General features: G+C 35.0%; 1 protein-coding gene across 2 annotated transcripts; it reads right to left on the bottom strand.

The window, feature by feature from the left end:
• Positions 1–280: 280 nt before the first annotated feature.
• On the bottom strand, positions 281–11964 carry LOC114287954 (polyadenylate-binding protein RBP47-like). 2 transcript variants are annotated; one of them, XM_082914007.1, is made up of 6 exons: positions 11105–11964; positions 4538–5015; positions 2516–2598; positions 2312–2442; positions 1951–2047; positions 281–635 (listed from the first exon to the last, which is right to left on the bottom strand). In XM_082914007.1, the coding sequence occupies exons 1-6, from the start codon at positions 11429–11431 to the stop codon at positions 492–494; spliced, it is 1260 nt and encodes a 419-aa protein (XP_082770133.1). In that variant the 5' UTR covers positions 11432–11964; the 3' UTR covers positions 281–491. The 2 variants fall into 2 exon arrangements, with proteins under 2 accessions (XP_082770133.1, XP_082770132.1); XM_082914006.1 differs by having other exon boundaries at positions 4538–5018; positions 11105–11829.
• Between the last annotated feature and the right edge of the window lie 13802 nt (positions 11965–25766).

Below are 25766 nucleotides of genomic sequence, written 5' to 3' on the forward strand. Positions count from 1 at the left end.
AAACATTTTGGGCGGAAGTCATTAATTTGAAGCACCCCGTAGATAGTATACATGGCTTTTCAAAACTCCTGAATAATTTCTCTGAAGCTCATCAAACCTAAATGCCCAGACCAATGATAAAATAAGTCCAACTTCAAGAGACATGCATGTGAACTATCCATAGCAAGGTCTGGCTCATGGCAATTCTGCCCTGAAAACCTCAACCAAGGAAGCTTTTAGTTTTCAATTGTTTCCTTCACAATCATGACGTATGAAATAAAATCTATAAAGCTCACCCACCTATTCCAAGATCATCCTAGGCTGATCTTCTATTCCAAAAATAAGTTCCAATTAAATCCTACAAAAATCTCCAGCACAAAGAATCCAATCAAACTACCCACAAAAAAAAAAATACAACATTGAAGCAACTAAATAAATTTATCTAGTTTTCAGTCATGCCTTTGACGATTCAAATTAAATCATCAGTCCAGTAAAGTTCAGCTATCTGGCTGCTAGTGGTTGCCGTATCCATTTGAAGCCCCATAAGCCCCAGCTACAGCATACATGTTAGGATCCTGATTCTGTGGCACGGCATATCCATAACCTTGCCTTCCATAATATGTGCCATTTGACTGATTATTGAAATCAGATCTTGACTGCAAGACCACAACGCGAAAATTTAAGAACAAAACGAGTCAAAAATTAACAAAAATAGACTAGCAATAAGAGCAAAAGCACTCAACATTAGTATTATTATAGTAGTCATTATTGGTAGGGCAGAACCAGAATTTGTTCTGAGGGGTGCCAAAGCTTCTAAAATAGATTTAATAATAAAAATCTGCACGTTTTTAAGTACAATCATGAGAAATATATTAAAATGCAAGACTAAATTTCTACATGAAAAACGGAACTAGTTTCTACACCCGTGGCAAAATGTGAAAAATATAATTATGTCTAATAGTTTCATCGTATTTCTCTTCACTTTTTTTTTTTGGGTCTATAATTTTCTGGTTTCCATGTGCGCTTTTATAAGTTCTATTTGCTGGGTAAGACCTACTTGATGGATTGGTGAAAATTAAAAGCCCAAGTGTCAATTAATTTTTTAGGGTTAGGACTGACCTACAATAAAAAGATTATTCAGACTCACAACCTACAATAGAAAAGCTTGGATTTCTTATTGGGTTGGGCTCTTGGGGGGAGGTTTTAAGAAATTGAGGGAGTGCCAGTAGAATAAAATTATACACTATGATATACAAGCCTCAATCATGAACTTGTAGGAAATGAACAAAAACAGGGATGGTATGTGTGCAAATATGAGCTAGTTAAGATACAAGAATTTGTACGAAAATTTTGGTTACTGAAATAAAAATTAGATATTTCATTTCTTGGTGAATAGACAACCCTGTTCATTTTCTGCAACTTCATCATCAAGGCACGTATCAAACTAATAGAACTTCTGATAAAATATAAGCAAACTGGTTGTAGTACAAACTCATTAAATTTTCAATTCTTCAAAAAATGTGATTCAAAACAAAGCCAAAACAAACCAAGTCTTGTGTCCCAATCAGTTAGCACTAGTAGAATCAAAGTGTAATTCTAACATGATTTTGTGCCTACAATCAAAACCACTCTAAAGATTTTACAAATTTTAGATCCTAGTAAGATCTAAATCGTTTGGCCAAATTGGGGTGGAAGGATCTTAAGATCATACAATCAGGATTGAGATTTTTAATCATGACTACAGCAAGGTCATGGGAGGCAGTAATTAGGCAGCCAGACCCCCACTTTTTGTAGAGGCTGATTCCTGTGACGCGAACCCACACTATTGCCCAAGTACCTCTAGACTTGAGAGTATAAAAACTATACACATCAAATATGCTGCACAAGCCATGATCCCACGACTAGACCCAAAGGCAAGATTATTACATATATGCAATCAACCATTTGCTCCAATAAGTTGAGAAAATTTACCTGCTTGTTTCCCGGACTTCGACCCCAAGAAAGCCGAACTGTCTGCTTGCCAATAACCGTCCCATTCAGTCTCTCCAATGCATCTTCAGCATTGTTCCTGTAAACAGAAAAAACAGGAGGGGGAACCATACCATGGTTACAGAGTGGAATGTTCGAAAGCAAGTCGTCACCACATGTACAGTAACAGGAGTCACTACATTCACTGCTTCATTGTTTTATAACCTGATGCCTTGATTATATTAATTCCAGATTTGATTTGAGAACAATTTGTTAATTCTCAAAAAGAGACTAAGAATATCATCAATGATAGGCATTATAACATTAAACCCTGTTAATATTAGTGATGTTAATAGTAGTGCACCTGTTAGCAAATTGAACAAAGCCACATCCTTTTCCAGCAGGAATTTTAACAGAGACAACCTCACCATAATGAGAAAAGGACTGCCTGAGATCTTCATCAGTTACATCAGAGTCAAGCCCTCCCACAAATATCTACAATAAAACATGGGTTAGTTAAGTAACTAGAGTTTCTGATAACTAACTGAGCAAGTGAAGCTTGAGTTACTGTTGTGTTCGATGAATCGCCATCAGACTGAGCACTTTGGGGTATAGCACCATTTGATGCATGTCCACCAGCCAATATCAGAGCTATCAAACAAAGTAAAAATTAGTGTTGAGAATGAAAGCATAATGATATGAAATATGAAATGGACAACCTCAAAATAACAATAATCTTAATCTGTTGACTCAACATTTAAACTATAAAGATAAAAACATAGCAGCCTAGAGATGTGTTCTAAGTACGTATCTTGATGTCATAATATTCACAAAAGTTACTACTTAATACAAGGTCTAGAATATGAATCAAAGGATTCATAAATAATGCATCTAAGAGGCTGTGTTCGAACATGGGGGCTACTGGTTCAGTGGTTAAAGTTTGGCCGACTAACCTTAAGGTTGTGGTTCGAACCTGAGGCCTGAGGGTAGATACTTTGTGCAAATTACGCTAAAGGTTAGATTTGTACCCAACTTACTCCTCCCCATACCCTCCATCTAATGGGGACTAAGCTGAACATGCTATTATAGATGCATCATGCATGCAAATATACAAATGATGACATCTAAGGTAATGCATGACACCAGAGTTAATTACAAATTTTTTTCTGTGAAAATTGAAGCTTAGAAAACTTCTACTGCCATTTTCTAATCCAAAAAACCCAATGATCCAAACACTAAGAAGCATGGACACGGACATGTGACGTGACACGACACGGATATGACCCGGACACACCAACACGTTAATTTTTAAAAAATGCAGGACACGACACGTGGGGGACACACATGAAATATATAATTTTATATATTTATTATATGTTATATATATGAATATATCATTCAATGGCAATAAAAAATGCAATATGACACCAATTTCTATAAATTCATATAGTTTTTGTTTTATTATTGTATCTTAAATTGTTTTGTTCAAACTTATAATTAGTTTCACATGTGTCTAATTGATAGACATGTGTATTTAAGCGAGTGATACGTGTATCCTCCAAATGTCTAAATAGTATCTGAATCTTTAAAAAAAAATTTAAAAAAAAGACACATTTTGAAGAGTGTCAAACATGTGTCCTAATAGTGTCCAAAGAGTGTCGGTGTCCGACACGAACATGACACAGATACGACACCTTCTTAGAAGTACCCGTGCTTCTTAGCCATAACATAACCACAATAGTCTGGAACATTAAAAACAAAAATTGAACAACAATTGGTAAGTTTCATAAGGAAAGCTTGAAGCCACACAACAACAGATATCATGTCTTGAGCCGAACTTGGAAGGAAGCAAAATTTTAAAAAGCATTATTGAGGTTCATCTCAAAGTGAGACTAAGGAAAAATGAGTTGAGGTTTTGATATTTAGGAGCCACTCCCCAAAGGCTTATGCAACATAGTGTGAGGCATGCACCATTTGCACATAAGCATATGAGGAGAGATTGTCCTGGGTCAGTGTTAAACCTAGTCTAATACATTGTTTAAACATTAAAAGAACCTGTTTTGAAACTATATTCCATGAAAAAAATCAAGTAAATGACCAACCAAAACACAAACCTAAGGCTCAAGTGACAAGCTCGATAACTAAAGCTAAGAATTTTGATTTCACCTTTGATGAGGGCAAACTTCCTTTTCTGTAATGAGATGGTAATGCCTTTAAGAAGAAAGTATTTACACTCGCACCTTTATATTTATTTTTAAGTAATTTTTATTATTTTAAAATATTTTATATATTTACTAACCTTGAGGTTGTGGGTTCAAATTTAAGGACAATCACTTTTGTGCATTTATGCCAAAGGTTAGGTATATACTCAATGAAACTCCTCCCAAACACCCATTAATGTGTGTACTAATTGGACTTTTCTTTTATTTTTTTAATAAAAATTTGAAATGTTTATGCCTCAATGCCTTGAGGCTTACACCTTGCCTCATGAGGGGTAAAACACATTCGCCTCTAAAAACTTTGGAAGGAATTACAAATGTAAGTATGTATCACAGAAATGCAAAACAGGGAACACTACACTACACTACACCTTGTGATGAATACTGTTGCTGTGCTGATTGCTTCTTAGGGGTTGCAACACCAATGCGCATAGCCCTAGTTGAACAGTACATGCCATTCATTTCAGTAATGGCCCTCGATCTCTCATTTTCATCACCAAACCTAACAAAACCATAACCTTTTGAACGGCCAGTATTTGAATCAACAACAACTTTGGCACCTTTAACAGATGGGTATCTACTAGAGAAAGTTTCATTCAATACTACATCAGTAACATCTGAAGCCAAATCTCCAACAAATATAGAGAGATCTGAACCAACATCCGAACGCCTATCACCTGCGCTGAAGGTTGCCCAATTTAGGCGGAAAGTTTGCTCGGTATTTGGCATTGTAGTACCATTGAAGCTCTGCAGAACTTTCTCAGCTGCTGCGTGAGAAAGGAACTCAATAAACCCATATCCCTCTGACTGACCAGTCTGCTTACTGCGAATAACCTTGACAGAGTTAACCTGCTGATATCATCACAACATTAGCAAGCAATCAAGGGACTACCAAACGATATGAGAAGCAGCATAAAAGGGCTAAAGCAGTAATCTCTCTATGCCTAATGCAACTGAAATGCCATACTCTATAATTGAAAGTAGAAGCTAAAATTACAAGTTGCTTATAAACTATTGACATGAAGAGTCAAACATGGTAGGAGCAAAGAGAAAAGAAAACATGTTAAGAACTCATCACACAGTTAACATGATGAGCACGAATGTGTACAAGTGTAAGCTTCATCTTTTCAGACTTTTACGACATGGAAATACAACTAAATTTCTGAACATCTACTTTTAACTTCTCTGAGGTATTTCAATATTTAAGCATCCAACACTACCAAAAATAAAATAAAGCACCTGAAAAAGAATTATGTTAGGAAATTTCCTGATAAGTAAGAAATATATTACAAAATAGCTGAAAGAAAATTCTTGAAAATTTATATGTACTCAATATTCCACATTCAATAAAACATTAAATCAATTTAAAAAAATAAAATAAAATCTAGTAATAAGGATTCAGTTAATGAGCTATAGCCACAATTCAATAGACTTGCACTCAATTCATCATTACTCATTTACAAGTGTTCAAACAGCATCAGATATAGATATGCTGGTGATGGGTGTTGTCTACAAATAAAATGTACTTCAGCTGGATGTCATCGGGTCAATTAGAAAGGGTTTGCATATAAAGCTTGCTTGTCATATTGCTGAGACATGGTCACCAGTTTGTTTTACTGTAGTAGTAGGTAATTCTCATTGGAGATTTAAGTATGGAAATTCTCCCATCTGAGAGAAGTTCAAAATACTTTGTTCTTCATTAGGTTTTCTCCTTCAAGATAATCTTGGGCATATAGTTTTTCAGCCCTTGGGTAGAGAGAGATATGACTACCTCTATTCTCATTTGCTGAAGAGAACATGGTTCAAAACTAGAAAGAACAAAAACGGGGCTCATTGAAAGCTTCAGGTATTAGGCATGCTAAGAGTGTGTGTATTTCTGTGTGCACAGGCACACAAGCTTCCATTGTGTGTATCTATGTGTTTGTGTACACATGTATCATATGCACTATATGTATGTGTATTACTATATGTGCTGTGTGCCATCATCTTTTCTGAAATTTAATTAGCAACCTAAAGCTATTTTGCCAATGTCTCTTTCCAGCCATTTCACTTGTCATGTAAGGCCATTTGGACATCAGAATCTGCCTGCCAACAGAAATATTATGAAACAATCAACAACCGAATAGTGCTACTAATTATAATTTTCTGATTGGGACTATAAGAAAATAACTCCAACTTCACTAATTGTTATTTAACTCATTCTATAAGAAATAACTCAACAACCCAACACTTTGTTGATCGGTTTATTAAAAAGTGTTAGTACTGGCAATTCAATCAATATACTTGTCGTTTACACAATCCTAAAGTGCATCTTACCTGAAAGATTAATAGGTGAAAAGTTAATTACAGATATACACTTCAGTCTGAAGCCCACAACCACTGTTGCAATGGCAATTCAAAATTGATGGTATTGGTATGGTAGTGATCAATTTATTTTCAAAGCTAAAATGTGATAAACCAGGTCAGTTGACACAAAATTTAAGCATGAACCTCAACAAAGCAGGCTAAATAACTAGGTTAGAAGTTCTACATCAAATTGACCATAATTTCGAAAATTGTCATACTGAAGAATGGAGTAAGGTTCCAAAATTAGGTAGCCTTAGTTTGTACACCCCTCAGACAGTCATATGAAACCCATCAAAAGTTGTTTACAAAATCATTTGAGGAGAGAAAGAAAGATTACTCAAGTTATAAGAGAAAAGAAAAGCTTATGTTTTCTCTCCCTTTCATTTGGATAAGCAAGAGAAAAAAACAGAGTGATTTCTGTCCTATCCGGTTAGACCACATCAAAGAAAAGAATAGAAACTATATCCAGTTATATCACCTAAATAGCCTTCTATGTATTTAGATGGGCATGGGTGTCATTTTTTCTTTCTTTTGTATTTAGATGGACAATTTTGGTAGATGTTATGATTAGGAGGAGAGTTAGTATAGCTTGCGTACAAGAAACTAAGTGGACGGATGAGAAAGCTAGGAAAATTGAGGATACCGGTTTTAAACTGTATTATAGTGGTAAGGACAGACGCAGGAATGGGGTAGGAATCATAATTGCCAAGGGCCTGGTAGAAAATGTAATGGCGGTCATTAGGAACGGGGATAGGATTGTGTTAGTTAAACTAGTTATTGGAGGGACTATAGTGAACGTTATTAGTGCATACGCCCCTCAAGTAGGATTAGATGATGAGATTAAGAGGAATTTTTTAGAGCAAATGGATGAGATCTTACAAGAGATACCCGTACGAGAGAACTTGGTTATAGGTGGAGATTTTAATGGCTATGTAGGCATAGATAAACTAGGCTATGAAAGGCTGCATGGTGGATACGGTTTTGGTAATAGAAATGAGACTGGAGAGAGTATCTTAGATATTGCGTTGACTTCTAACCTGATGGTGGCCAATACTATATATAAGAAGAGGGAGAAGCATTTGATAACTTTTAAGAGTGGGTCAGTTAAGAGCCAAATAGATTACTTCTTAGTGAGGAAAGTGGACCGCCTAAAATGCAATGATTGTAAGGTGATTCTTGGAGAGAGTCTAATCTCTCAACATAGGATTTTAGTACTAGATTTATGTTTTAAAGGGCAATACCAAACTAGGAAGGATGGTGGGCGTCGTAGGACGAGATAGTGGGACCCTAAGAAGCACAGACACTTCTAAAAAGGTGGCGTATCCGTGTCGTGTCCGTGTCGGACACCGACACTCTCCAGACACGTGTCCGACACTCATCCAAACGTGTCTTGATTTTTTATAAAGAATTTAAAACTTGGACATTCTTCGGACACTTGAAGGACATGCGTGTGCTTCGACTAGACACACGAAAATTATAAGTTTAAACAAAATAACTTGCAATAAGATGATAAAGGAAAAATAACGTTAATTTATAGAAATTAGTGTTATAATGTATTTATTTATTGTCTTAGAATGACATGTTCATATATATGACATATAATAAATATATAAAATTATATATTTTGTCCGTGTCCCCCACGTGTCGTGTCCTACATTTTTCAAAAATTGTCGTGTCGTATCCGTGTCGTGTCACGTGTCCGTGTTCATGCTTCTTTGGTGGGACCTAAAAGGGGATAAACTAGAAATATTTAAGAATAGAATGGATAAGAAAAGTACTTGGGACTTGGAAGATGATGCTAATACTATGTGAAACTCAATAGCTAATTGTATGAGGAGAATCTCAAGGGAAGTTCTTGGAGAGTCAAAAGGGACGGGTCCCAGCTCTAGGGAAACTTGGTGGTAGAGGGAAGAGGTTCAAGCGGTAGTTAAGACAAAAAAAGAGTGCTTTAAAAAGTGGCAGAAGGATAGAACTGAGGAAAACCTTAAGAGCTATAGATTGGCTAATAAAGAGGTCAAAAAAGCAGTGAGTGAGGCGAAGTTGAAAGTTTATGATGACCTATACACTAAACTGGATAGTAAAGAGGGAGAAAAGAGGGTATACAAACTTGCAAAGATATGAGAGAGGAAAATAAGAGATTTTAATCAAGTTAAGTGCATCAAGAGTGAGGATTCTAAGATATTGGTGAAGGATGAAAAGATTAAGGAAAGATGGAAGACCTATTTTGAAAAACTATTAAATGAGGAACATAGAGGTGTGACAATAGGGGGAAAAATGGCCAGTAATACGATAAACCAAGCCTATAGATTTTATCGCAGGATTAGGAACTTTGAAGTGGAGATTGCACTTAAGAAGATGAAATCAAATAAGGCTTTAGGACCCAATGATATCCCTATTGAAGCTTGGAAGTGCTTGGGTAAAAAAGGGGTTGCTTGGTTGACTAGGTTGTTTAGCAAAATTTTGTTGACTAGGAACATGCCAGATGAGTGGAGGAAGAGTATTTTAGTGCCAATATATACGAATAAATGAGATGTCCAGAATTGCAACAACTATAGAGGAATCAAGTTAATGTGTCATATAATGAAAGTATGGGAGAGGGTGATGGAACGCCGATTGCGAGATATAACAGAGGTGCCAGAGAATCAATTTGGGTTTATGCCTGACAGGTCAACAATGGAAGTAATTTATCTTTTGAGGAGAGTAATAGAAAAGTATAGAGAAAAGAAAAGAGACATTCATATGGTGTTTATCGATCTTGAGAAAGCATATGATAGAATGCCCCGAGATATAATACGGTGGGTGTTAGAGAAAAAAGAGGTGACAAAAAGTTACATTGATGTGATTAAGGCCATGTATGAAGGGGTGGTGACCACTATTAGATCGTCTGTTAGAGAGAAATGAATTTCCTATCACTGTTGGGTTACACAAAGAATCTACCTTAACCCCTTATCTTTTTGCTTTAATTATGGATGAGTTAACGAGAAATATTCAAGATGACTTGCCATGGTGTATGCTTTTTGCAGACGATATCGTGCTAGTGGATGAGACTAAAGAAGGAGTTAATACAAAGTTGGAGATTTAGAAAAAAGCTCTTGAATCGAAAGGATTCCGGATAAATAGAATTAAGACAGAGTACATGGAGTTTAAGGAAAAGTGAAGATTGAGAACCAAGAACTACCTAAAAGTGAACATTTTCGTTATTTAGGGTCGATTATCTCAATAGCAGGGGAGATTGATACGAATGTGGCCCATAAGATTAAGGCGGGATGGTGTAAGTGGAGAAGTGCGTTTAGGGTATTGTGCGATAAACAAATACCCACTAGACTAAAAGGTAAGTTCTATAGAATGGCTATTAGACCAACGATGTTGTATGGGATGAAGTGTTAGGCAACCAAAAAACAACATGTAGATAAGATGAGTGTGCCTGAAATGAGGATGCTAAGGTGGATGTGTGGCAAGACTAGACAAGACAAGACAGAATTAGAAATGATTGTATTCGGGAGTAGAAGTAGCACCGATAAAAGATAAGTTGAGAGAGAATCGATTGAGATGGTTTGGTCACATTCAACGGAGACCAACAGAGGCAGTAGTGAAGAGATGCGATGCTGTAACAATAAAGGGGAGTGTTAAGAGACGGGGTAGGCCTAGATTAACGTTGGCTAACATTGTAAATAGAGATATAAATCTACTTAATTTGACTAATGAAATGACCTTTGATAGGGCCGCGTGGAGAAGAAGAATTCATGTAGCCAACCCCATTTGATGAGACTAAAGGCTTGGTTTGGTTTGGTTTGGTTTGGTTTGGTTTGGTTTATGAAAATTTTAGTAATGAGCTGATTTCTTCTCTCCCAATCTCTCCACTTTAGGAGAGATTCAAAAAGTGAGTTTTAAGAGAAATCATTTTCTCTCAATTTCTTCCTATTTCATTCCATTTATCTCATCTTGAGGACGTGTTTGGTTCATAGATTTAGAAAGGAAAAATGAAAAGGTACGTAAAATGTAATTCACATTTCACCTACTTTATTTTTTTTTTCCTTTTACTTTTTAAATAGCTACCCAAATCCATGAACTAAGCACAGCATTAGTAATACAAATAGCTGAGAGAAATGCATTTTTTTTCTATTCTCCTCAAATCACCCAATCCAAACAGACTGTTAAGCCCGACTAAGTGTGAATTAACTATCACCAATTTCTGTAACAAAAAACTATCACCAATTTACCATGCATCACAGATGCCGTATAAGATAAGTAAGTTCAAAATTAGCTCATATAAAAAAGGACAATCCTAGCCTTAACACGTGTCTGAACCTGTGATGCCGAGATCGTAAATGAAGCAAATGTACAGCATAATTCAAGATCATAATTTTATACTCTAATAAATTATGTATTCAAAGATTCAAACAGCTTAATCAATTACTTACCAATTAAATTATCCTTAACATCATTAAATTCATATCATTTACCAGATCAACCAAAACTCCCACCTTGAAGGAATTGATTGAGATCTCAATTATATTCATTGCAAAAAAAAAAAAAAAAAAACTTTACAAATCACACACAGGGCACATTAAATGATTCACAAAAAACCTAACCTCGCCAGTGTGAGCAAAGCAGGTGTTGATGTAACCTTCGTCCATCCATTGTTGAAGATCACCAATCCAGATCGTCCTATTCTCATCACTCGAACCTTGAATCTGCTGTTGTTGCTGTTGATGATGTATCTGTTGTTGTTGTTGTTGATAAGGTTGAAGATGATACGGTATGTAATGCGGCTGCTGGTACACCATATGATGCTGCATCGCCATTGCAGTCGCAGGGTACTGCATCGCCATCCATTGTTGCTGTTGCTGCTGCTGCATCCACAGCTGCTGTTGCTGCTGTTGATTCAGATCAGCACCGTTGGTTGTCGATGGCATCATCTTCACAGCCTCAATCTCACTCCTCGAAATCACAGTGAATTGAAATTCGGCAACAAATGGTAGAGAGAGAGAGAGAGAGAGCCCGGTCCGAACCAGGGCTAGAGAGAGAGAGAGAGAGAGAGGAGGAGGAGGGAGGGAGAGAGAGAGATTGGATCTAGGGTCGGCCTCTGGGGTTTACATTGGTTGTGACGAGGTGTTGGGGTTTGAGCCGTTGGATTGGATCATGGGGATGGTCGGTGAAGAGGTAGATCACCGTTGAATGGAGAGGGTAGAGAGGATGATCGGATGAGAACAACCGGAGGGCCCCAGTGAATGAGGCGGTGGAGGGTAGGTGTCTGGATTAAGCAATTCTTATGTGCAAGAGCGTATGTTATGTAATTGTGTAAATTTTTGTAAATGTATAATTGTGTAAATTTTTGTAAATGTATATAAGTTATTTTATAAAATTATATAAAAAATTAAAAAATTATAATTTATATATATTTATAAAAATTTAAATAAAATTATAAAACACTTATATATATTTATAAAAATTTCGAAAGGGTAACTCTTCTATTCTAAAAATTTATTTTCTTTTTGGAAAAACTAAGTTTATGAAATGCTTGTTTGCTCATTAATATTACATGCTTTGAACCTTCGTAGTATTTTTAATTTTCTATTTTATTACTGAGTGACCTTAGCTGAAGAGCCCGTGAGAGCCGTGGTTAGGCATTGGAGGGCGAATTGTAGGCAGAAAGGGAAAAGTAAAAAATGGAAAATAAAAATATACTATGTTGAACGAGGCTTAGTCTCAAGGTGGGAGTACATGTAATGAAAACAAACATTTCTTAAAAATAGTTTTTACCATAGAAAAAAAATTTAGAATAAAAGGAGTACAACCCGAGTAGAAATATTAAGGAAATGTTGTCCATATAAGAAACCAAAAAGTTGTATGCCCTTAAGACGTAGACTTTAGAAATTAAATTTCAAAAAATCAGGAAAGTATATGCCCTTAGATGAAGACCTTAGGAATAAAATTAAAATTAGTACCGAGCTAATACAAGAACTAGAAGATCAGATATTTAGATATCAGTTTCTTTTATCATTAGCATCTGGCAGATCCCTAGAAAATTACAGTTTAAAAATTTCTCAAATAAATAGACAGCTAACTGAAAAACAAGAAGCAATCAGTTTCTTTTATCATTAGCATCTGGCAGATCCCTAGAAAATTACAGTTTAAAAATTTCTCAAATAAATAGACAGCTAACTGAAAAACAAGAAGCCTTAAAAATAGCCATACAACAGCTTGAAGATCTAGTAGCATAGCATAACTGTAGAATTAATCAGATAATTCTCAGTCCAATTTCAAAATAGTGGTAAACCACTAACTCAACCCCACACACCCCAAAAAATTGGTATCAGAGCAGTGTTCGGTTTTAGGACAGTTTAAATTAGTTTATGCATTTTGCTTATGGTAATAGAGTAGTTTTTATTTTTGGAGATTTTAGTTATAAATTTCATATTATAGTAGCTTGTAATAATTTTATAGTAGGAGTTAATTTTGTATATGAAAAAAGTAGAGTATCTAGATTTAGAACTCAGCAGCCATAACCGTCGCCTTAGCGTAAATAAAAATAATTTCCGTTGTAATTTTGAAGAAACTTTTACACATCAGCTTCATAGTGAACATAATCCTCATCTAAATAGCATCATAGATTATCATATTAATTTTGCAGAAAATATTAAAAGGGACATAGATAAAATTAGTAATCTTTTTATTTCATCTATAGATCATCTCCGTAATAATCGTAGTATAATTAAAGATCAAGATAAAAAATTAGATTATATCCAAGATCAGTGTAGTTCTATCCTACAAAAAAGAATAGATTTAAATTTAGAAAAATTTCCCACTAAGTTAGAAATAGAAACATTAATTTCAGCTACAAATCAAATAGCTAAACAAATAGAACAAATTAATCAAATTCAAGATAATTTAAAACAAAAATTAGAAATTTTAGAACAACTTGTAAGGTCTTAGTTTATGAGTAGTGATAAGAAAGCTAATAGAGATTACCAGACTATTTTAAAACAAGCAGAAGATTTTCATAATAACCCAGAAGGAATCAGTAGCTATCAGGGTGTAAGTCAATCAGATAAAATAACAGTAAGACAAAATAATATAGAAATTTTATTTTTAATAAGGTTGTGTGAAAAATTTGAATACCTATCAGAACAACTACATAGTTTAGAAAATCGTCTAGCGTCTTTAGAAAAAATAGTTCAGAAAGAAAAAGGAATAGAAGGACAATCCAACAAACCTCAATCTCAAATAAACGAAGAAGAAATAGCTAGATATTTTGAAAAACTTAAATTACCTAGGAAACCAGTGTGTAGAATTTATAGAAAATAAAAATGTTTAAACAGCTAATAAAAGGAAGTAGTAGTAAAAAGCGTAATGAAGACGAAGATGTTAAAGTAGAAGAATTTATAGATGTAGAACAGCAGATAGAAAAATTTAAAAAAGAAAAGTTAGAATTAATTCCAGCTAAATATGTGTATAAGCTAGGTAAGATTCATAAAAAACAGTATTTATTTAAACACTATGGTGAACGAATGATTAGCGTAACTCAAGAAGATGAGAAAATAGAGCTAAATTTAATAGAAAGAGAAAGCTATAAATATGCAGTAAATGAACATCTTAAAATGACTCATTTAGGATTAGTAGTGGTAGGAGTTAAGGCTTTAACCAGAGAAAATTTAGGAACTAAAGTGTTTATATGTCTCTATGATGATAGGTTTAATGATGTCGGACAGAGTATTTTAGGAAGTTATGAACTAGATATGAATTCAAAATGAGGAATAGTTTATTTTACTCCAGACTTTTTACTACCAACCTCGACCTTTCATAAAAAGATAAAAATAGGAATAAAGAGTAGAGGATATAAAATGAAAAAGGGAGAAAAGAATTTATTAGTTTGCACAGGATTTTTAGGATTAGCAGTCTCAGAAAGCAATACTCACTATAGACTTACTAATGATCAGATAGTTAAATTATTAGGCGCAAAAGGAATAAAAGCATTACCAGCTAAAAAATTTAATTCTGAAGATAATGCGGCACTAGATTGGAAACTAGGAGATTTTCTAGGACAAAAGAGATTAGCCCCTCAAGATAATTTATTATATCAAACAGCAGATGGAAATTATGCAGTAAGATTTACTCAGTACACCTATGTAGCACCAGAAAAATCTGAAGATGATGAATTTAGTAGTATAGATAGGGAAGAAAATCAAGATAATCGTAGTGAAATAAATCAGCTTTACGTAATGACGGAAGAAAAAACTATATCACAAAATAAGATATATAATATTGATGAGATAGATTTATAAAAATTTACCCTAGAAGACATGAATAAAATACTAGATGCCAGATATTATGAATACTTAGCCAGAGGAGATACCCATGAAGAAGCAGTGTCATTTTTGGATCAGGAATTTCATACGGAATATGTAGATGATATCATAGAAGATAATATACATCCCAGCAAAATTTTTAGAATACCAGAACAACCTAACCACCTAGAAGAAACTTTTTATATGACTACAGAAAGCTCAGGAACCAATAATCCACAACCAACTGTAGAAGATCCAATAGAACCAATACAGTATGCAGTAGGAGGAAGAAGACCATTAGCTAGTTCAGGACGTAGTCAAGCAGACCCAGATAAAAGCTATAGATTTCATGGAAAGCGTAGACAACTAGATAGGAGTATAGAATTGCAGCCAGTCCATAATCAAGGAACCCTTTTAGATTTAGCTAGATTCGACCCTCAGATATGGCAGGAAGTAATAGAGAGATGGGAAAAAGATGCAGTAAAAGCATGGATGACTAGTCCCTATGAATCAACAGATATGTGGGAATATATGGAGACACTTTTAGGAGATTCAGCTTATAATATTTATTTAACTTTTAAGGGGAAATATGAAGAAACAATTAAACAGCTCAAAGAATTAGGAAATAACCCGTGAAATTTTACAAATTTTATTAAAGAAATACTTATAGGATATGATCCTTCTAGAGGAAATGACTCCGCTCAAAGCATAGCATTAACCGAGTTAGACCAAATGACATTAGGAAGTTGGAAATACATTGTACCTTTTAGTAGAGAATATTTAGCCATAGCAGCAAGAACTGGAAAAAGCTTTGATGAAGAAATAGGAAATAAATATTTTAGAAAATTACCAGGAGAATTAGGAAGAGAGATAGAAAACAAATGGTCAGTTTATTATGCAAGTTTACCAGCAAGAATAGCTACTGGAGAATTAAGAATAAGAGGAACTTTAGGAATAGGACCTAGAATAATTTTTACATTCTATAAGCTCAAAGAAAAATGTATAGAAGTTAAAATACAGAAAGACTTGAAAAAACAAAGTTACGGCTTTTGTAGCAGTGTAATATATACTCCTCAGCAATATGAAGATGAACATAATAGGAAAAATTACAAAAAATATGGAAAATATAAAAAGGAAAAATATTGGAAGAAAAATTATAGAAAACCATGGAGAAAACAAAAATTCATTAGAAAAAGTAGAACTTTTAATAGGACAAATTATAAGAAATTACCTAGAGAAGAAAAAGATAGAAGAAAACAAAGATATGTTAGAAAACCCAACAGTAAAAAATGCAATTGTTTTATATGTGGAGAACCCAATCATTTTGCAAAAAACTGCCCAAAAAGACAAAGACCAAATACTAATAAACAAATAGAAAGACTACATATTATAGAAAACTTAGAAGAAGATATAGTTAGCATAACTAGTGATGATTCAGAAATATATAGTATAGTCAGCGATTATGAATATCAAATAGAAGCCATAAGTTCAGATAGTGATTCAGAAAGTGATACTAATATAGATAATCTTTTAGGACAACTCAACCAAGAAATAGGACTAACACCTTCCCAAGAAACTTTCTTTATGATGGAGTGTAATCCAGATACTGAATGTCAGCATAACTTTCAAATAGGATTAGGATTTGATACCACTAGATGCAGCTATTGTAATTGGTTTCCAGCCAGAGATAAACGAGCTCAATGTTTATTATGCAGCATAACTTATTGTGTAGTCTGTCTAGAAAAATTAAATATGACACATAAGATAGCCTTAGGAAATACTAAAGAAGATCATAGTCTGGAAAACAGAGAATTACATTTAACAATTAGAGAATTAGAACTACAAGTAAGAGAACTAAAGATACAAATACACGAGATAGAAACTAAGACTAGTTTTGACATAGAATGTTTAGAATTAGAAAATAGACATCTTAAACAACAGTTAGAACAATTTCATAATAAGTACCCTTTAAAAGATAAACTGATTGAAGAACATATGAATTCATTAGAATTAGTCAACCTAGTTGATTCTCAACCCTTTAGTCAATACTCTAAAGCCCAACCAGATACAACATCTTTACCATTTAATTATCCAGTTATACCTAAACCAAATTTAGTTGAGATCTCTTGTGTAATCAAGTTTGCTGCCAAAACCCTTAGCATAGATGCCATGATAGATACAGGAGCTAGTAAATCATATATTGAACAACAAGTAGTTCCCCCAGGATGGAGCACGACTTTAACAACCCCAGCTTTAGTTAGTATAGCAGACGGCACTAAACAGATATACACACATTGCATCAATGGAGCCCAAATTAGTTTTCATCATCTAGGTTCTCAAGATCAGCATGTAGAGTGGTTCCCTTTACCTCAGGTTTGGATTGGAAATACCCGACAAAATCATCCTTTCATCTTAGGACTTAATTTCATCCTCAGCTTACAAGGTGGCATGTTACTCAGCCAAAACAACATTAGTTTCTTCAAGCGAACTATCCATACACCAACAGCTTATGCCCTTAGCACCATCGCCCATTCATCAGAGTTGCGTGCGAAGCGTGGTGGTACCATGGGAGTAGATTCAGTTCCAGCTAGTTTTTTATTTCCAAGTAGAAATATTTTTCCCGACCTAGCCCAAAAATACATACCTAATGAGATAGCAAATACGTCTTTAGAAAATTTAGATACAGAAAATTATGATTTAGAAGAATTTGATTTTGAAACTAAGGAAGATTATTGGAACCTAGAAGATTTTAAACAATCAGCTAATTTAGAATTAATTTTTGCAAAAATAGGAAAAATAAAGAAAAAACCAATATACAGAAGAACGAAAAAACACCACTTCACTCTGCATTGTAAATTTTCCAACCCCTCTCAAAAAACCTCTAAGTGTATTAAGTTTTTCAGAGTTTCAGAGTCTGTAATATAATCTCTGTAAGTATATTTCTTATTAATATGAAGTGTGAGTAGTTTCTCTTTTTCCTTAAATATTTCGAAAGGGTAACTCTTCTATTCTAAAAATTTATTTTCTTTTTGGAAAAACTAAGTTTATGAAATGCTTGTTTGCTCATTAATATTACATGCTTTGAACCTTCGTAGTATTTTTAATTTTCTATTTTATTACTGAGTGACCTTAGCTGAAGAGCCCGTGAGAGCCGTGGTTAGGCGTTGGAGGGCGAATTGTAGGCAGAAAGGGAAAAGTAAAAAATGGAAAATAAAAATATACTATGTTGAACGAGGCTTAGTCTCAAGGTGGGAGTACATGTAATGAAAACAAACATTTCTTAAAAATAGTTTTTACCATAGAAAAAAATTTTAGAATAAAAGGAGTACAACCCGAGTAGAAATATTAAGGAAATGTTGTCCATATAAGAAACCAAAAAGTTGTATGCCCTTAAGACGTAGACTTTAGAAATTAAATTTCAAAAAATCAGGAAAGTATATGCCCTTAGACGAAGACCTTAGGAATAAAATTAAAATTAGTACCGAGCTAATACAAGAACTAGAAGATCAGATATTTAGATATCAGTTTCTTTTATCATTAGCATCTGGCAGATCCCTAGAAAATTACAGTTTAAAAATTTCTCAAATAAATAGACAGCTAACTGAAAAACAAGAAGCAATCAGTTTCTTTTATCATTAGCATCTGACAGATCCCTAGAAAATTACAGTTTAAAAATTTCTCAAATAAATAGACAGCTAACTGAAAAACAAAAAGCCTTAAAAATAGCCATACAACAGCTTGAAGATCTAGTAGCATAGCATAACTGTAGAATTAGTCAGATAATTCTCAGCCCAATTTTAAAATAGTGGTAAACCACTAACTCAACCCCACATATTTATAAAAATTTATATAAATACATATAATATACACTTTTGCCCATCAAACCCATCACGTCTGGATTTGGGTTAGTTTGACCCTTCAGGCGAAGTTATGAAACGGTAATTATTGGGGGCTTGGTGTGGAAATAGGAAAGTTCAAAGCCCAACATGGACATGTTGGACTGGTCAATGTTCTCGTCTAGATGAACTTTCCGAGTTTGGATAAGTACTTGATATGATTGACCTCACTCGGTCTCCAGCTCAGCTCGCGTCGGTAATATTCGGAAATTTTGAGTTCAGGTTGAGCTTTCACAAATAATTACAAATAAGTAATAAATTTTACTTTTTTTCATCTTAAAATATTAATTATTTATTTCTTTTTTACTTTTTTAAAATATTAATTCTTTTTCAAAAATTAATAACTAAAATAATATAAATTTTTTATTTTGTCTTTCTTTTAAATTTATTAATAATATAAAAAGTACAATTATAATAATTGATATTTCTCAAAAAATATACAATCAAAGGTAATTTTAGAAAATTAATATTTTTAAAATGTAATAATTATACTAAAAAAAAAGGTTAAATTTCTCAAAAGAGACTATTATTTTAGGACAGAAAGAATATAAATATTAATATATTTTGTCAATTGGATTAAAAATTCAATTTTTCAGCCTTTTTGATTTTTTTTTAGTCATATCATTTCTTTATTTTTTATATATATTTAAGAAGAAGAAAAAAAAATCAAAAGATTGACTTAAACCTACTTCCCAAAATAAATCATTATTTCTTGTGATTGCACTCTTATGTGGATTACTCCCTCTCATTTGAAAATAATCACATAGGTGCCGTTTGGTAACACTTATGTTTTCTGTTTTCTGTTTATATTTACAAATATTTAAAAAACTCAAATAAAAACTTGTTTGGTAAAATTTTTGATTTATAAATCAGTGATTTCAGTTTATAATTTTGGCCAAAAAATGAAAACACAAAAAATGTGTTTCCATTTTGAGTTTTCAATTTTTTTTTTTTTTACCACCCAACACTAGCCACCACCCGCCACAATTTTCCACCATCGTCTTCCGCCACTACCACCCACCACCCACCCCCCACCACCACCACCTGCACCACCACTCAGCACCCGCCACCATCACCCACCAGCCACCCACTACCACCTACCACCCACCCCCCACCACCACCACCTGCACCACCACTCAGCACCCGCCACCATCACCCACCAGCCACCCACTACCACCTACCACCCACTCGCCACCACCATCCACCCCTCGCCACCACCACCACCACCACCCACCTGCCATCCACCCGCCACTACCATCTACCGCCCGCCACCTACTTGCCACCACCACTCACCACCCAGCTGCCACCACCAGCCACCTATCACCCACCCGTCACCCACCTGCCACCACCCACTACTACCACCACCACCACCTACTCGCTACTACCTACCACTCAGCACCGTCACCCACGCATCCACCACTACCACCACCACCACTCGCCACCACCCGCCACTCGCAGCCACCACCACCACCACCACCCACTTGCTACCACCAATCACTTGCCACCGTCACCCACCCACCCACCCACCCACCACCACCACCAGCTACCCACCACCCACCGTCATCACTTTCCACCACCGTCTTCCGCCGCCACTTACCACCACTTGCTATTTCTCACTCTTTTTTATATTTTTAATTTTTTTAAATATTTTGTCAATTACCAAACGCGTTTGTAGTTTATGTTTTTCTAAAAATAAACAAAAAGTAAATAAAAACTAGTTTATAAAATTTTTATAAATATAAACTGAAAACGTAAACGTTACCAAACACAGGTGTGTTTGGTAACGTTTATGTTTTCAGTTTATATTTACAAAAATTTTATAAACTGGTTTTTGTTTATTTTTTGTTTATTTTTAGAAAAACATAAACTACAAACGTGTTTGGTAATTGACAAAATGTTTAACAAAAATTTAAAATATAAAAAAGAGTGAGAAATGGCAAGTGGCGGCAAAAGACGGTGGTGGAAAGTGGTGACGGTGGGTGGTGGGTAGCTGGTGGTGGTGGGTGGGTGCGTGGGTGGTAGCGAGTGGGTGGTGGTGGTAGTGGTGGTGGCGGCGGGTGGTGGTGGCAGGTGGGTGGCGGATGGCAGGTGGTGGTAGGTGGTGGCGGGTGGGTGGATGGGTGGGTGGGTGACGATGGCGGGTGGTAGCGAGTGGGTGGTGTTAGTGGTGGTGGCGGCGGTGGCGGGTAGTAGGTGGTGGTGGCAGGTGGGTGGCGGATGGCAGGTGGTGGTGGGTGGTGGGTAGTGACGGTGGGTGAATGGGTGACGGTGGCTGGTGGTGGGTGGTAGCGAGTGGGTGGTGGTGGTGGTGGTGGTGGTGGTGGCAGGTGGGTGGCGGAAGGCGGGTGATGGCGGCAGGTGGGTGGCGGATGGCGGGTAGGTGGTAGTGGTGGTGGTGGTGGTGGTGGTGGGTGGGTGGTTTGGTGGGTGGGTAACGATGGCGGGTGGTAAGTGGTAGTGAGTGGGTGGTGGTGGTGGGGGGTGGTGGGTAGTGGTGGCGGGTAGGTGGCAGGTGGCTGGTGGTGGTGGGTGGCTAGTGGTGGCAGGTGGTGGATGGTGGTGGTAGGTGGGTGGTGAGTGGTGGTGGCAAGTAGGTGGCAGGTGATGGTGGGCGGCGGTGAATGGTAGTGGCGGGTGGATGGCAGATGGGTGGTGAGTGGTGGTGGCAGGTGGTGGTGGTGGTGGTGGTGGTGGTGGGGGGGTAGGTGGTGGGTGGTGGTGGCGGAAAACGGTGGTGGAAAATGGTGGCAGGTGGTGACTAGTGTTGGGTGGTAAAAAAAAAAAAAAACTAAAAACTGAAAACTCAAAATGGAAACACATTTTTTGTGTTTTCATCTTTTGGCTAAATTTATAAACTGAGACCACTGATTTATAAATCAAAAATTTTACCAAACAAGTTTTTATTTGAATTTTTAAAATTTTTATAAATATAAACAGAAAACTGAAAACGTAAGTGTTACCAAACGACACCTTTTGTGTTTATAATTTATGGATTAAATTGTACCGTTGGGCCGTTAACTATTTAATGAAAAGACGGGTTGGTTTGGGATAACTTCCAAAAGTTAAAAAGTCAAAAAATTATTAAAAAAATCAAAAAAATTCATACTATTTGGAGGAAGCATGCGGGGGAAGCGCAAAGGATAAAATTATTATTTTGTCCTTTGAGTTCAGCTGTTCAAAAGTCAAAAAGTTAAAAGTCAAAGAGTGAACAAAGTAGAATGTTCATTTTAATTTTACTACAATATTTTATTACACATCTTTTCATACAAAGTTAAAAAATTATATCAAACATACATTTTTTTCTCTATTTTTTTAGTCAAAAAATCAAAAAGTGCACGTATATAGCACATCAAAAATAATCATATCATTGTATATAAGTAGCTTGAAGTGTGTAAACTGTGAACATTTTCGTTATTTGTTCGAGAGACAAAATGCATTTTGAACCTTGTGTTTTATTTTATGTGTGATTCATCTCATTAAAATTTAAAAATAAGCACATAACCTCTTATTTTTGGCACATATTTTGCACTTCTTGTTAAGCTAAATAGAATGTTTATTAGTCCACAAATCACAAAAAGATTATTTAGTTATTTCTAAATAAGAAAGGTAATCTACACATGAGTAAAAACACAATATGGTAAAGTAAAATTTGCCCTAACTATTAATTATTAAAATCATAACTTGAGAATAAATTTCTAAAACAAAAACTGAAAGGTAATTTTCAGCAATACTACAAAATCTCAAATTTTATTCAAAAATTATCGAAAAAAATATTGTTGCAAGATTTAAATTAATCTAAGCCATGAACTCATTATATAATACTTGAATTTTTGGACAAACTTTATAGGCACTTGACTTTTCTGTAGATTGTCCTTTGACCATGTCTGAATCATACAATCCAATAACCAAACTAGCTTATAAAGAATCAAGAACAAACACGTGGTGATTTCAATGTAAAGTACTGATATTAATTGGTAAGTTAAGCACCGTTTGAGTACTGCAAAACAATTAGGATTTTCAATTTCGGATTTTCTATCAAATTTCACATTACATATACGTGCATTGAACAACAACCATAGAAACACAAAGCAAGAAATCCTAGATAACGATACTAAAACCAAGAAAATCAAAGAAAAAACAACGAACAACATTTCAATTTAGAAGGTGAATCTATTAGAATAGACGTCAAAGACATTGAGTTTCAATTAAAATAATCTCAGATTAATGATTGAAATCATAATTTTCAATAAAAGACAAACAAGTTCTCACTTACTTAGAAGAAATTCTATTTCCACGTACATATTGACCTCAATGCACATTATTTATTAGTGCACACACTTATGAATTTAAATAAGTATTATTTGTCTTATTCTACACACCACATATTCCAATTATAACTCTTAACTCGACTATTGTACACACACTTTTCATCCAAACATACACCCACACAGCCACCGGAAATTGACAGTGTTCCTTCATTACTCTTCTAGAGTTTCTGGTGAACCAAGTCATGGATCTCTTACATTCGCTAGAAGCCAACAAAACAATTTTGTGTAGAGATATTTTCTGGGGATTAGGGTTTTGGGATAGTCAATGCAACATTTGGGACAATTTCAAAGAGAGTCATTGACTACTCATCTCTACCATAACCCATGTTGTAATTTGATCGAAACCCACTTTGAATCGTATAAGCTCCAGTTGTTGTTGTTGCAAGAACAAGATCTCGCCTTCCGTTTTGTTCCTGATTGTGCTGATTCTGATATTGATTCTAATAGTTATCAGATACAGAATTGGAATTCAAATTGTGCAAAGCACAAGCTAGGGTTTATTCTCGGCATGTTGATTGGAAGATAAGGGTTGAATTCTAGCTGAGAAAACTTAAAAGGATGGTTTTCCGACACTAATTCTCTTCGAAGAGGGATTTCTTGGAAAGCAAAGCTCGTTGGAAAATCAAACTGGTAGTTTGTGGCGGCAGCGGCAAATGGGATGATGATGATGAAGAAGAGACCATCTGATTGTTGTTGACGACGGACCATTCAAGATCGTCTTCTTCTCTATTATTCTCCATTGGATTCATAACCGAAACAAATTTAATTAATTCTAGAGAGAGATGAAAAAAAAAAAAGGGGTTTATGGGTTTGTTTGTTGTTGGTGGTGGTAGAGAGAGATGAGATAAGATAGGTTGGCTAGGGTTTTGATGTCCATTAGGGTCATTTTATTTTAGGGTATAATTATCGTTAAAATAAATTTTTATTAAGTGTGTGTACTAAGGTAAGTAGGCGTATGAAAATAAAATTTCCCCATACTTGGACTTAGATTTAAGACTCAAAAGGCTTTTTTTTGAAATTAGGATTTCCATGTTTGAGTTTACATTACATATACGTGCACATATAACAACCATAGAAGTACAAAGCAAGAAATCCTAGACGACGACATCAAAATCGAGAAAATTAAGGAAAAAAAATAACAAACAACATTTCACTCTATTTATAGAGGACAAATCTATTAGAACAGACGTCAAAGATATTAATTGAGATGAGGGTTTTAATTTAAATAAATCTCATATTAATGATTGAAATCGTAATTTTTAGTAAAAGGAGAACAAGTTCTCACTAGTTTGGTCTTAGATTTGTGACCCAAAAGGATTTTTTTTGGGGAATTAGGGTTTCCAATTTTGGGTTTCCTATCAAATTTCACATCACATATATGTGAATATATAGCAACTACCATAGAAACACAAAGCAAGAAATCCCAGACGACAACACTGAAACTGAGAAAATCAAGGAAAATTAACAAACAACATTTCAATCTACTTATAAACGACGAATTTATTAGAATAGATGTCAAAAATATTGATTGAGATGTGGGTTTCCAGTAAAATAAATCTCAGATTAATGATTAAAATTGTAATATTCAGTAAAATGAGAACAAGTTCTCACTTGCTTGGCCTTAGATTTAAGACTCCAAGGCTTTTTTAAGACCAACTTTTTCTTGATCTTCTTCAATGGTGACCTATGCTTAATCGGGTTTGGTATAGAAAGAGCCATGAACTCTTCTAAGTTTTCTTATTCTTCAACTTCTAAAACTTGGGTATCCTATCCTCCTCCTCCTTCTGTTATTGTTCGAGTTCCATCTTAGGACTCACTCACTCACTCACTCACACACACACACACACTCTCTCTATATATAAATCCTCACTGGCATCTCTATCTCTCTATTTCCTCACTGGCGTCTTTACCTTTCTATCTCATTACTGGCATCTCTTTCTCTATTTCTCTATCTCCTCATTGGCATCTTTATCTCTCCAACTCCTCACAAGGGTGTCTCTCTCTCTCTCTCTCTCCCCTCACTGGTGTATATGTATATACGTGTGTGCATATATATACCATATATGTGTAGAGAGAAGCACAAAGACAGATGTGAAGTAGCAATCAACCCTGCTTGACACAGGCAAATCCGGGGCAAATGAGAAATAGTCAATAAATTTCAACCGTTTGTTTTACTTTTTAAATTTAAAATTTTTTCTACCTTTTTTGTTGGAGGATTCAATTGGAAGCATGATCACGAGCACGCAACATAGCACGGATATGACACGTACACGTCACGTGAGGGATACACATAAAATATATAAATTTACATATTTATTACATGTCATATCACCCTAGCTACAACCTTTGGTTGATGATTGTAAGTCTCTCCCAGGACGTAACTGGACTATCCATCTAAAACATGAATACCGAGTGGCAAACTCAATCACTGACATTGTTTCCTTTATCCCCTAACTTGCTTGTAATATTTCCCGCTCCTCCATGTTTTGTGCTTTCTTTGTTACTTTTTGACCAGGGTGGGATGGCTATCTCACATTGTGTAGCCAAGTCTTCCTTGTAAATAAACAATACTTGCCTCTTGGATATAACAAAAAAGAAAAAAAAATTTCCTGTGAATATTTATATATTTTTATTTTAAAAGTTTGTGTCAGAATAATTAGTAGTAGTGTGATATAAATAAATAAAAATTTATTTAAATTACATTTTGCTCCACTTACGTTTTATAATATTTTAATTTGATCT

This window comes from Camellia sinensis, chromosome 2 (assembly GCF_055761805.1).
Source record: "Camellia sinensis isolate YWXY chromosome 2, ASM5576180v1, whole genome shotgun sequence".
Taxonomy (NCBI): Eukaryota; Viridiplantae; Streptophyta; class Magnoliopsida; order Ericales; family Theaceae; genus Camellia; species Camellia sinensis.

What these genes read in the sequence shown, in the direction of transcription:
- LOC114287954 (XM_082914006.1), bottom strand. Translation starts at nt 11,431, where the DNA reads ATGATGCCATCGACAACCAACGGTGCTGATCTGAATCAACAGCAGCAA. An exon ending in GCTTTGCTCACACTGGCGAG is followed by an intron (nt 5,019 to 11,104) that starts GTTAGGTTTTTT and finishes TGATGATATCAG; the next exon opens with CAGGTTAACTCTGTCAAGGT. An exon ending in TTTGTTCAATTTGCTAACAG is followed by an intron (nt 2,048 to 2,311) that starts GTGCACTACTAT and finishes TTCTGTTTACAG; the next exon opens with GAACAATGCTGAAGATGCAT.